Source organism: Monomorium pharaonis, chromosome 11, assembly GCF_013373865.1.
Source record: "Monomorium pharaonis isolate MP-MQ-018 chromosome 11, ASM1337386v2, whole genome shotgun sequence".
Classification (NCBI taxonomy): domain Eukaryota; kingdom Metazoa; phylum Arthropoda; class Insecta; order Hymenoptera; family Formicidae; genus Monomorium; species Monomorium pharaonis.
The window spans coordinates 3182531-3196557 of NC_050477.1; the positions used below are offsets into that span (position 1 = coordinate 3182531).

The 14027-nt window shown below is 40.2% G+C and overlaps 1 protein-coding gene across 2 annotated transcripts in view; it reads left to right on the forward strand.

Moving 5' to 3' along the window:
• Positions 1-14027, forward strand: part of LOC105834950 (dedicator of cytokinesis protein 3) — a 47115-nt gene that overhangs the window by 31990 nt on the left and 1098 nt on the right. The window contains exons 5-17 of one of the 2 annotated variants that reach the window (XM_012677828.3): positions 6126-6210; positions 6841-7299; positions 7531-7830; positions 8061-8265; positions 8396-8578; positions 8785-10510; positions 10725-10742; positions 10822-10984; positions 11390-11827; positions 11911-12052; positions 12132-12807; positions 12911-13275; positions 13426-13781. In XM_012677828.3, the coding sequence (XP_012533282.2) occupies positions 6126-6210; positions 6841-7299; positions 7531-7830; positions 8061-8265; positions 8396-8578; positions 8785-10510; positions 10725-10742; positions 10822-10984; positions 11390-11827; positions 11911-12052; positions 12132-12807; positions 12911-13275; positions 13426-13781 (5116 nt within the window). The remainder of the gene's footprint in view (positions 1-6125; positions 6211-6840; positions 7300-7530; positions 7831-8060; positions 8266-8395; positions 8579-8784; positions 10511-10724; positions 10743-10821; positions 10985-11389; positions 11828-11910; positions 12053-12131; positions 12808-12910; positions 13276-13425; positions 13782-14027) is intronic. The other variant, XM_012677829.3, reaches the window with a different exon arrangement.

The following is a 14027-nucleotide window of genomic DNA, read 5'->3' on the forward strand; positions in this document are numbered from 1 at the left end:
GTTAATAAGCGTGTACCTGGGAGCGGAAATCATTGTACAAGGGGAAGACTCTTTCCTGCCCTTTCTGGAACTTCGCGTTGCTAATCGAGGGACTGCAGTGCACGGAGAGATCGTGTAGCGCTCGTTGAATCAGCGGCTTTCCGCTTTTCAGGCGTATCACGTAGCGTCTCGACATCGTCCGAGTACCTAGAGGTACTCTTAATGAACGCTTTAAACCCTTTGAACTCCGCTGGACAGAACGGCGCAAAGCCCTTTCCTCAGATCGGAAGCAATATCTCTGGACTACGTGTACTTGAACTATCGCATACTACGGATGAAGTTTGATTGAAGTAATAATTATGGTGTCTACTCAGGAACGTCTCCGTGGAAAATTTGAGTAATAAAGATACGATTAAAAAAGTAATTATAGATAAGATATTTTTTATGTCAATGTTTACGTATAAAGACATGACATCATCATATTTTTTAAAATACAACTTCAACGCTGTATGTTTCCGTAGATCGTAAAAATCTCTGCGAGAGAATCTGCTGTTACGAGAATAAAGTCGTTTCGGGCTATTATCGATGGGAAAAGTTGCGATATTCGCGGTTAATCACGCTTAATCGCTCGTCATTCCATCTAATTGAGACTGGGGCGGGGGGGGGGAATTGGAGATTTGGCCCTGACATCTATTACCACGTTGCTTTCTGCCGTGTGCCGGTGCACGAACAGTGGTCCATGCATAGGACTCTCTACGGCTCTTCGAATGCGGTACGATACCGTGTCGGTTGCGTTTGCGGGTGTGTGTGTATGTGTATATGTGCGTGTATGGGTGTGGGTGGACGAATGCACACAACCTTACGTGTGTGTATGTGTTGCGCGCGGATACGTACCCTCGAGCGAAGCCAGCCTCGACGTTCGTCTTCCCACGAACCCTTTTACTGTACGTACGAGTCTCGTTACTCGTTCCGGGATCAGGAAACACTCCCATTAAGGCCGTTTTACACGGTCACGCAAATAACTCGGTACGCTGAAGCCGGGCACGTCGATCGCGTGTGAACCACCTGCAGTGTCCGGCTTTAAAAGGATACGACGATGATGATATCACGAAAATTCGAATTCATATTGTCTTATATAATTTTGTTTTTCCTAAACGCGAGCCTCACTTCTGTGATGAACGAATCCAACTGCAGTTTACAGTCATTTTACGCAAAGTTCATAATCATTTTTAGTAATATAATATATAAACGAGATATCAAATTAGTTTAGATCTCGTTTCTAATAATTTTCCAATTTATTTGCCTCTGTTTCTCGTGAAGAGATATTAGTTTATGAGTTAGAATACCTCAAAGCGACGTAAATGACTCAGAGTAGCGCTCGTCGTTCCGCGTGCGATTATTCGCGCTTTGCAAACTTGGCAACTATTGCGACTTCGTCGAAGGAGAATCGGCTCGAGGCGCACGATGTCCTCTATGCTAATGTATGGTTGTACATTCCATGCTGGAGGCGATGCTAATATCACGATTACGGTACGACACGTCCGTCGGTATTTCGATGTTGAGTCACGTCAAGAGAATTATATCGACTCCCGCTCTAAAAGCCAGAGAGAGAGAGAGAGAGAGAGAGAGAGTGGACTGCGAGAGTCAGAACGGGAAGTCCGCAGAACTGACTTCCCAGGAGCACCGACGTAATTATAGCGTTTAGAGCTACCGAACGGTAACTGAAACCTCCCTGAGCGACGCGAGAAAGGGCGAGCTTCTGAACTGACATCTCCTGCCTAATGAAGAGGAAAAGCCGAGAAGCTGCGATGGATTTCAACTTCCAGTGATATCCTGGGGAATGAAAGGAGAACCCCTCACGAGACGTTAAATTGGAAAACCAAATGTGCGACCTCTCGGCTGAAAATTATTTTCTGTAAGCTTATTCAACGTTACGGTAGACACGACATATCAGGAATTTAGATTACATTTGGTACAAAAATTTCAGTTTTACTTTTATTTATATATTTTTGTTGTATTACGGTTTATCATAGACTTATATGATGTAAGTGCCTTTAATCCGTAAGATCTAATCATTCTTCCTCGTTGATGAGATAAGCTAGACGCTCAGCTAACATCGATATCCCAAGAGATGGTAGTTCGATGCCCTCTTGCTTGAGAGAAAGAGAGAGAGAGAGAGAGAGAGAGAGAGAGAGAGAGAGAGAGAGAGAGAGAGAGAGAAAGTAAGTTGAACGATCCTCTCATTCGATGTGGGCGAGGAACTTCCGAAGCTTCAATCGACGGGGAAGCAACTTCGAGTCTCGTCGTCGTCTTCAGAACTCCACGTGTCGAGCGGAATCTCGACACGGACATTGGCCGAACGAATTCGTCATCCCGGGACGAGAGGAGAGGGAGACTCGGACTCGTCGCCACAGAAAAGGCCCACGATGTCCGCTGGAATATATCCGATATCTTTGGAATGGGGCATAGGTCCCAACGCGGCGGCGGCGGCGGCGGCGGCGGTGGCGGCGGACATTGCCTGAACCTGTCTCCACGCATCGAAGTCTGCCTGCTCACCTGCATTCCATCATGGAGGAACCTGGAGGGAGAGCTTTCGGAGCCTACAGGATCGTGCGAGCTGTATTCGATGCCCTTCTCGATTCTTCTTATTAAAAAGCGTCGATTTACGTTATGTTCACGTAGATATTTCAAAATCACAAGAAAATTATATTAATTATTAATATTCCACCGATATATTATATCGATCGATAATAAATTGTAATTAAAAGAATAATTGGCTTTTTATATAAAAATATTACTACTCTCGATAGAGAATATTAATATCATTTACAATATTGATAAATTGCTTTATGCAATGAATTTCTGTTATGCTTTACAGATCTTTATGTATGATTTTTTTTACCAGTACGTTTTTTTGGATAATTGATAACGTCTTCCTGTGCATGGATATGACAGCTCCTGACTTTTGCTGTCGAGCTTCCTTAGACAAGTATGGTTCATGTTAATCCTAGTACTCCAGATTGTTGGTCGATTTGCATACGTAGTAGCAGAAGCTGGGTACATTCCTAGCGGATCGACTTGGCAGCGAGGGTGCAGAATCCGCTGACCGAATCACCGCGATCAGTGACGTAGCCGTATGGAGGATGGGAAGTTCTCAGGTTCGAGAGAGCCTGGACCTCAAAAAAAAGGAAAAGATAAAAACGAACAAGCGCGCCGCGAAGCCGCGCTCTCCTCAACTCTCTCGAACCTACCACTTAATTTAATCTTGCTCTAACATCGTGCTCGTGAAAGGCAACCCGAACCTCTCTCTTTCTCTCCCTGTGAAAACGAATCTCCTTGTCAATTGCTTTTTTTGCGGTCCTTGTCTAAGTTTGGAAATTTATACGTTTAGCAGGTTGAAATTTTGTTAAATTTGATTTTCTTACAGGAATCAATAAAAACATTTTATATCATATTCTCAATTATATTTTATCTATATTTTAAAAGTCAAATCTGGTTTTTTTTTCTTCTGTAATTTTCGACATACTATTTTTTACAGTTTATATTTTATTCCATATTTTACTCTGCACTACGCGAATTTTATTAAAGTTATAATAATAATATAAAATTTGTAAAATTTTTTACATGGAGTACAATAAGAAGTATCTCGCACGGAATATTGTATGTTAAAAATTTTCAATAATATACTACGAAATTATTACGAAAAAAATCATAATGCCGAATTAAACGTGAATGGAAACGTATTGCGTGATCAGCGAGCAAATACAAAAATCAGGTGAAATTGACCGCAAACAAAACGTAAAAAGAGGTAAAGAAGCGAGGAAGATTGTCGGCGTGAAATAATTTTCTCGTTAGTCTTTGGGACTAATAGTTACGGTACTGCGGTTGAGTTAAACGCTATCCGCGAGAAGCTTGGAAGGAGGATTGTCAAGTCAGATTTATGAAAGGACTTTCTTACCGCCGTGCTTGCAGCTTCCCGCACGACATCCGATTTAACGATTAATAACAATCGAATCGGCGCGGTGAAGCTATGCAAACGGCCGACGAATAATTATCATGCCTTTCTTGCTGCACGATTAAAACCCGATTTCGAAGATCGTTTAAATGTACTAAACTCGAGTTACCACTCGATTACATTTATTGAATCGTGTTTCTCCTTGATTTACGCAAAGATAGAATTACAGTTCACTCTGTACCCGAAAACGCGATAGAAATGTCGCATGCATATAAAGCGAAATTACACAATAAAAATGACTTATATTTGAATATAAAATTCGTTAGTCTGACACATTTTATGTTTGCGTTAATATTAAACGATAAACTTCGTGACAACAAAAATCCATTATGATGGAACTTTAACATTTGGAAAGTGGCGAACAAAATTTAGAATGTTTAATAAAATTATGTTTTAAACGTATAGCCTTGTCGATGAATTGTCACAAACACGTGACTTGTCATAAAACTTATTACATCGAATGTTAATGAAACGATCATATAGATAACAGAATAGGCAGCATCCTGTTATAATTAAATGTGTTCATAAATTCTCTTTGCGGACCGAAATAAATTTTTGTTTTATGAAAGTTATAAAGCCGTTAATTAATCGTGAAATTAATTATCGTCATTATAATAATAATAATTACTAATGAGCCTGCCCAGGCAACGCTTTATTCCATTGAAATTTTCGGAATATTAATTATTGACGATTCTAGCTATCGCTGTAGTATAGTGCCAATATTATTTCTAATTTATTATTACTTATCAGATTGTATAATTTATTTGTATACCTTGTATTAATTTTTACATAACTGTGAGTTTAAATTTATTACTTTTAACTCTTTCATTGTTCTTTTCATTTAGTATAATTTTTTTTTCTATTTCTTTATCTTTTATATTAGTATATTAAATAGATTAGCACGACCGGACGTTACAATTAAGTTTAGGTAGAAATTTACCGAGGATTTTTAACTTGTGAATTAGCTGCACATGAGACTCCGTTTCTTTTCTGACAAGTATAAACCTTGCGGCTTCCTACAGATTCCTATCTCCGTGCGTATGTATACGCATACAAAAAACGACTCGAGTACCCAGCATGTATTCTGCATTCCTGCGGGGCGACGACGGTGCCCTCCGCGCCGTGAAAGAGCGAGAGAGAGAAAGAGTAGGACCTCTCCTCAACGTGTTCGAGAACACGTCGGCCCTATGGCATGCGGGCCCAGCCCGGTCCGGCCCCCGCGCCGGGGTCACGAGAAGTTAAGTAGCCGCTTCTCTCTCCGGGGCCCTACTTCGAAAGCGAACCTCCCAAAGTGTGATGCAACATACGCCTTAATCAGCGACGTGTAATAATCCTGTATCTCATGCGCGCCTCCCACCCCCGTACACTCATTTCCCCGTCGTCATACCCGACAAATCTTGTTCGTCGACGCCCCCGTCTCGAGGGAGCGATTAAAAATACGGAGGGTGAATTTCGAGTCTTCCATGCCTTTGAACTAGGAGAAGCAGATCATTCCCATTTTATTAGATTTTTAAAAAAGGCAAATGTTGAGAGATTGTTATTGGTTCATTGTTAATATTTTATTTTAATCAGATGCCGAGTTTACTTAGCTTCTTGATGAATATGTAAACCCGACCCTGAGGTATTTCCTCGTGTGCACCGAAGTGTGTTTTCCTTTGATATGGAAATAACCAACGAGAAATTTTTATCGATAGATGTTATGTAAGGCACTTTATTGCTTCAGAGTGGGGTGATTCTTTTTTTAGGAAGCGGCGAATACAGACTATCGGTTAATGGCATAAATTAAAAATATCCCTCCATCATGACGTCTCTTTTACGTGCTTGGAAATAAGAATCGCGTCGTTATATTTAGATCCTCGGAGCATCAATGAATTTTAATTATATTTTATATACAACTTAGCATAAATAAATAATTATTTTTAGAAACGATTATGAATTTGCCATTAAAGAGAATTTTTCATTAAAGCTAAGATCCATATAACATGTTATAAAATAATAAAGTAATCAAATGTATACATTTTTTTAAGTATGATATATTAATTAATAGCAAAATACTTTTTTATTGGCTTTAATGAGAAGTAACATCTAGTTTTACTTTTTATCACGATTTCTTTTCTTTTCTATGTTTCAGGAAGCTTGGCTTGGACTTGGTGCCACGTCAAGGTGCTCATATGGTGGAGCCGGATACTATGTCTGTTGTAGAATTATATCATGTGGTAATTATAATAAAGTAATACATTTTTGTCGAAACGAATCGTACAGCTCGCGAATATTGCGAATAACGAGTCGCAATGAGAAAAGAAAGGAAAGGTCAAACATGATACGCAACAGCGATGAGATATCGGTTTCATTAAAATGCTGACCGCGAAGGTAGCATCGTTCAATTTCGCTACGTGCGGAGCGATACAGTTACTTCTGTTCTCGGCTTCTCATAAATATAAATGTAATCAGTTATGATCGTTACACTTTATTAAACTACGATAATCATAACTTTCTAAAGTATCTGTCTACCACAAAGTATACGAATTCAATAATTTTTTTATAACGTTAAGATTATTATTTTTATTGATATGAGCTAAAATAAATTAACTAAAAGTTTTAAAAAATTAATTAAATATAAGTTGATATATAGTAATTAAGCGATATATTAATATCTTTTAATTTTTGACTATATATTAATATGGAAATGTCTGCAGTTTATCTTTTTAAGAACGCAAAATCTCTATTTTAGTAAATTAAGTTTAGAAGAACTAATACAACTCGAAGAACTGTAAAACTTGATATAAACGAATAATGTCGTTTGCGTGTTTTTAATTCTGAGTTTTTTTTCTCGCGGGGGGTTACAGCATGTTCAGAGTGCCGAGAACTCACAGGGCGCATCCGCCCGTGGCACTTTGCGTCGCAAGGAGCACAGGAAAGTCCTCACTCATCACTTGTACTTCTGCATGAGAGATTTCGGGCATTCAGTCGGTGAGGACACCGAGATCTACTTTTCTCTGTTTGATGCTAAGCGTCTCCAATACCTGAGCGAGCGCTTTCTGGTACGCATCAGCAAAGAGGGTTTCTCCAATTATGTGGAGAAGATGCACAGCAACTGCACCATCTTTACGGATCTAGGCAACTCCGACTTAAGTCGCGATCTCTATATGATCGCTCATGTGATGCGCTGCGGCCGAATGTTATACTCTGATTCCAGCAAGAATAAGACCGGAACTACGACTTACAGGCGACCCCACGGAGTGGCGGTTCTTTCCCTGGCGGAAGCCACCCAAGATCACACGGAAGAACTTGAGATGACTTTCAAAGTAAGTGTGGCTGAGGAGAAATTTAATTTACATGTCGTAAATTTTAGTCCCGATTTTTACCAAAGATTTAAATTTCTAGATTATGAATTTTAATATCAAAAAATTCAATTTTATCGAAAATATTGATTGAATCTTATTTGAATTATTTTTTTTAGTTTCAGAATTTTTTTAAGTAACATTCAAGAAGCGAATGAACAAGACGTTTTTAATCAAAAAGGTTTCTACTTGCAGGTATATCAGGGAGAAGAGAAAGAGTTTCACCAACTCCACGAACAAATCATACGTAACAACAAATGTTCTCCTTTACCGGGACAGCCCAATTATGGGATAGTTGTGTCTCTTCGTATGCTACACGGCGAACTCTCTCAAGTGCGGGAGGAGAATCCATTGCTGTTCAAAAATATCTGTCTCACGAAGAAGCTCGGTTTCTCGGACGTCATTATGCCGGGCGATGTGCGTAACGATCTGTATCTGAAGCTAGAACGAGGTGAATTTGAACGCGGTGGAAAATCTACCGGCAAAAATATCGAGGTGAGATAACATTTTCGAAGAATTATTTCTTTCGCAACACATATCTGTCGTGTTAAATAACAATTTGTGTGAAAGTATTCTCATGCGGTAGAATTAATTTTTTATTTAAGAAAACAACTATTATGTAAATTTGATAGATTAAACTATATAATAATAGTATAATATAAAAAAATAAATTGTTTTTATGATAATGAATTTAAATATTTTAATGTCGTTTGTTGCAAAATCAGGTGACAATTCTGGTCCTAGACGCGGACGGCCAATCCTTGGAAGAGTGTCTGTTTGGAGCCGCAGGGGCGGATGGTAGCTCCGAGTATCAGAGTTTGGTCATATACCATCACAACAGCCCGTCGTGGGCGGAAACTGTGAGACTGGCGATACCCATCGACAAGTTTTACGGGAGCCATGTGCGTTTCGAGTTTCGGCATTGCTCTAGTGAGTCCTAATTGATATTGATTTGATTGGTCTCTTTTTCAACATTCTTTCAGCTCTTCTTCCTTGTTTCTCATTTATTTTTTACGGTCTTTATTTACTTTTTCATAACGAGAAAACTTTTGTATTACAGCACGCGAGAAGAACGACAAGAAACTTTTCGCCTTTGCGTTCGTACGACTGATGGAACCTGGAGGAGCTACTCTTCAGGATGGCCCGCATGAGTTATATATTTATAAATGTGAAGAGCGCGCGAAATTGGATTCTTTAAGTTATTTATCGTTGCCGAGTAGTACGAGAGAGCCTTGCGCTTCAGGTAAATTCGAGTTTTTTTAAACAAAATAGAGATTTCTATGGATATAATATTCAGTCAAAGTTTAATAAAATGAAGTAAATAAAGTATTAATAGTGAATATAGTACAAAGTATTATACTAAGTACTATTTTTGAGAGAATAGTTTTAAAATTAAATATTATATCTGGATATTTATATTAATATAATTATTTTCTCGTTGCCTTTCAGGTCCACCAGCTTTCTCTAGATCGCCAAAAGAGACTGTATTCGTACATACTCTACTTTGCAGTACCAAGTTAACGCAGAATGTCGATCTACTCAGTTTGCTGCAATGGAAAGCTCATCCTGAGCGAATATCCGAGGCTCTTGGCCGTGTTCTTCGACTAGATGGCGAAGAACTAGTCAAATTTCTGCAGGACATCCTCGACGCGCTCTTTGCTATGTTTCATACCGAGGACGGTAATTCCACGGCGCATTCTGGCTTGGTGTTCCAAGTACTTGTATCTATCTTTAGCTTGTTGGAGGATTCTAAGTTCGAACATTTCAAGCCAGTGATGGACGCTTATATCTCGGATCATTTTGCCGCGGCTTTAGTGTACAAAGGCCTTCTTAGCAGCGTGCAACATTGCGCCGATTGGGTGACCGCCGCGGAGAAGCAAGAACCGATCATGAAGTGCTTCCGATCTCTCGAATATATTTTCAAGTTTATTATCCAAAGCCGCCTATTATTTGCTCGTGCGACTGCCGGTCAGTATGAAGATAGCTTCAAGCGCGACTTATATTGCGTATTTGCAGCTCTCAACAAGATGTTAAGTATTCCTCATGAAATGGTGCTGTTGTCACAAATTGCGCTACTGTTATCAATCGCGGCGGTGTTCGAGCAACTAGTAGCGGTGCTGCCAGTCCTCGAAGTTGCCAAACTCACCTGTACAATGCTAGACTCGATACCGCGGGAGCCACCATTACAGCTCACTCAGGCCAAGCTGGTTGCCATTAAAAATCTCACCGCGTCTAGTCTATTTCGTAAAGATGATGAAAGTCGAAACATGTTGCTCGTTACCATATGTCGACATTTACGCATCCATCTGGCACGTAGAGAAGAATTACGATCCTGCACCGATATTTTGGGCGAGATACTCAGTTTCTTGCATAAACGAGGCAGAGATACGAACAAGGTCAACAATTGCATACATCACGATGTTGAAACGCTTTGTCTATCAGTACTCGATGTGCTCATACAAACGATTTTGATCGTGATAAATGCCAACGGACCAGTTCTTGGGTGTCTCGTTGCCTGTCTTATCGGACTGCTTCAGCTACTCGATGAGTATCATTACGCGCGACTCTGGGAAGAATTGACGTACGCTGGCGATCGGAAGCCTCTTAAAGATTTTCTGCTACGGGTATTCCTGGTGTTGCGAGATCTCGTGCGCCAGGAGGTATTTCCGCCGGATTGGCTGGTCATCAGGATGCAGGCCAATAACGTTATTCTACATTCGCTGCAGGAACTCGCGCAGCCGCTCGCTTTCCGCTTCCTCCATGGTAGTTTTGATTCGCAGCTCTGGTCTACGTACTTCAATCTTGCAGTGGCTTACCTCACCCAGCCGTCGCTCCAACTTGAACAATTTTCCGAGGTTAAGCGAGAGAAGATTGTAGAAAAATACGGAGATATGAGGGTACTCATGGGCTTCCAGATACTATCTATGTGGTCGCACCTGGGTGAGCGTAAGCTCGAGTTTATACCGGGTATGGTAGGACCTTTCCTTGAAGTCACTTTGGTGCCGGAGAGCGAACTTCGCAAGGCAACTCTGCATATCTTTTTCGATATGATGGAGTGCGAGCAGCGAGCTCGCGGGAGCTTCAAGTCCGTGGAATCCGAGCTGATCGATAAACTTGACATTCTTATCAGCGAAAATAAGGGCGATGATGAGTACAGACAGTTATTTAACACTATGTAAGTTCATATTGTACTTAAAAAAAGTTTTGAGTTACTATATTTTTAAAATATCCGAAAACGTAGAGGTTTCAAGAAAAAAAGATATAAGATTTATAATTTCACAAATAGATATTATCATTATTATATTATAACTATACAGCATGTTTTTTGTGTTCGTTTTATGAAAGTGTTACATAACACTTATCATATTTACAATTTCATGCCGCTTCAGGGAACACCTTAGTGCTGTGTAAGTGCAACATTCACAATTAAACGTAATTTTACAGATAGATGTTTGGTTTTAATTAATTTTCTGTATTTGATTTCAGATTATTAGACAGAGTGCAGTCCGAGGATCCAACTTGGAAAGATAGCGGCACGGCCTTTATAACGTCTGTCACGCGTTTATTGGAAAGACTTCTCGATTACAGAAGTGTTATTCAGGGTGACGAGAATCGCGACAAGCGCATGTCATGCACTGTGAATTTATTGGTAATGTATTAAAGAGGTCTAAAGATTCTCAATCGAATAAATCTAATAAAATTCGTGTAATTATTTATTACTTGTTAGTAAGAACAATATACTATGGCTGTAATCAAAGAATCTGTTATGCGAAGCTGTAGCTACATATACAAATTATTTCTCATGACTTAGCGTATTAATTAACTAAACCGTGCGACACACGCGACGACCACCACATGTACACTCAGCAGATATATATTTCGTACATGTGATATATGGTTACTCCATACCGCAATGAGCGTTTTAGCACTCGTGTTCGCGCTCTCCAATGGAAATTTTATCATTCTATTTCTCTAGTTATTTGTTAAATTATTGATCTCTAGAACCGAGAATCTCTTAGAGTGTGACATGGGGATACTTTTGCTTTTCCTGCAGAACTTCTACAAGAATGAGTTCAATCGAAAGGAGATGTATTTGCGCTACATTTACAAGCTGCACGATTTACATTTGGCCGCCGAGAATTATACGGAAGCTGGTTTTACAATGAAACTATATGCCGATCAACTGGGCTGGGGTTCGACCATCCTGCCATCCGATCACGCTCATCCCCAACAACCAGAATGGCAACGCAAAGAATTACTGTATCATAAAATAATTCATTATCTTGATCGTGGCAAGTGCTGGGAAAAGGGTATACCTTTGTGTAAGGAACTGGCGGTCCTATACGAGAGTAGACTGTACGACTACGCCAAGCTTAGTCACGTGTTGAAGCTCCAAGCTAAGTTCCTGGATAACATCCTGACGCAACTGCGCCCAGAACCAGAGTACTTCCGCGTTGGATTTTATGGTCTCAGCTTCCCACTTTTTGTTAGAGTAAGTTTGACTCAGATTTCATCAATATTATTCAATTTTTTTTTGTGAAATAGAGGTCTTGAAAATTGAGTCTTTTATTGTAGAACAAGTTGTTTATTTATCGTGGTCTGGAGTACGAACGAATAGGCGCGTTCACACAGCGACTGCAAACCGAGTTTCCTTGTGCACAAATTTTAATGAAGAATTCTCCGCCGGACGAGAGCATTCTTACATCTGAGGGTCAATGTAAGCGTGAGATTAAATTTATTAATGTTTTAATTATTTTTTATTTATGATTAGTACACATTACATACGAATTTTACAGATATTCAAATTTGCAATGTAAAGCCAATTCCCGAGGAGAGCAGTCTGGCTTGCAACGGTGTCGAAGTTCCGGAACGTATAGTCGCCTTTTATTTGGTGAATGATGTTCGCAAGTTCACGTTCGATCGGCCGTTGCATCGTGGTCCAGTGGACCGTGAAAACGAGTTCAAATCATTATGGATCGAAAGGACGATGTTGACGACGGAAGCTAAGCTGCCAGGGATACTCAGATGGTTCGAGGTGATCGAAAAACGATCGGAGTTGTTAGCACCGGTACAGTACGCCTGCGAGACTATGCAAAGCGTAGAGAGAGAGCTGAGGCGGCTGGTGGCACAGTATACTGCAGAGCCACACAGAAATATCAATCCATTTAGCATGCGGCTTCAGGGTATCATTGACGCTAACGTAATGGGCGGCATTACCAAATATCAGGAAGCCTTTCTCACGCCAGAGTTTGCCCGACAAAATCCCGAAATGGTGCCGCATGTTAATCGATTAAAGGGATTAATACTGGATCAGATGAGTGTGCTAGAATCTGGTTTGGTGTTGCACGGTCAGATTGCGCCAGCCGGGGTTCAACCGTTGCACAAGAGGCTGATCGAGAGATTTACACAGCTCAAGCAAGGCCTCGGCCCATTGGCCAGACAGAGAATCATTCATCAAGACAGTATCGTGAAGTAATTATATTCTATATATTTTATAAAGTTGTTTCACAGTTAAAGCTTCTAAATTGATTTTATTATAGATTTAATTATTTTAATCGTATTTTTGCTTTCCTAGTTCGCCTTTACCACCCTTGCCGGTCAACGACAAGCAGCGTCCAGCCACTCTGGAAACTGCCGGTTCTAGATCGTCGCACGCCGATAGTGATGGCCTTCCCGAAGACGAAGGCTTCTACACAAAAGTTGACGGTATACCTCCGCCTATTCCACAGCGAGAAGTACGGCCGCGTTCTGTCGGTTATGGTTCAACCCCCCCTAGGCCAACGCATCAGAGATCTCTCAGTAAGCCGCTGAGTCCAAAACTGCCATTAAGGCATTCATTGCCTACGCCTACCGATCAAAATGTGGACCAAAGTGGCCTCAGGAGCTCGTGGAGCGAACCCGGACCTGAGCCCGCTCCACCGTTACCTCCCAGGGGTTGCAGTAAGTTAATTTTTTCCATCTGTTATTTATGAGCATATTAGATAAATATTTTCTCTATCGACGTTATTTATTATATTTATTAGAACATAATGAAATTTTTTACAAAAGTACATCACGCTCTTTCTATCCATATAACGCTTTCTATTTCAGTGCCAGACAAGAGGGATTCAAACACGAATTCAGTACCACCGGCGCCACCAAAACGCGGTTTAACACATAAACGCACAAATACAGAGTGGAGCACCGATGACGATTCCGAAATCATGGAACCGAGAAATGAGCCAAATGACCTGCGTGACAGCGGCATCTCCACGGCTAGTCTGTTAGACTTTCAATCACATCTGACGAATTTAAATAATTTAGGTTATGAGGACTTTGAGCCGCGCTCCCGATGCAACGATATCATGAACATCTCATCACCATCTGTGATAAGCGCGCTCAATGTTTCCACTGGCAGCTTCGCCAGCGGCACATTCCAGGGCTCGCATTCTCTCCCTAATCAAGAGGTGAGTAAATATCGAAAATACATATTAAAATGCTTATTATGAAAATGGTATCTTTTCGTTGAATAAATTGTTCAAAATTGAATTATTTTTTTGTATTAAATGTTTTCTTTTGTTATTTTTTCATATTTAAAGATTAAATATATTGATGACGGTGTAATTTTTTCCAATTAATTTTTTCTGAGTTATGTTTTTATTTTATAATGGATTTAAATAACAAAAGATATGCATTCATAAATCAAGATATTA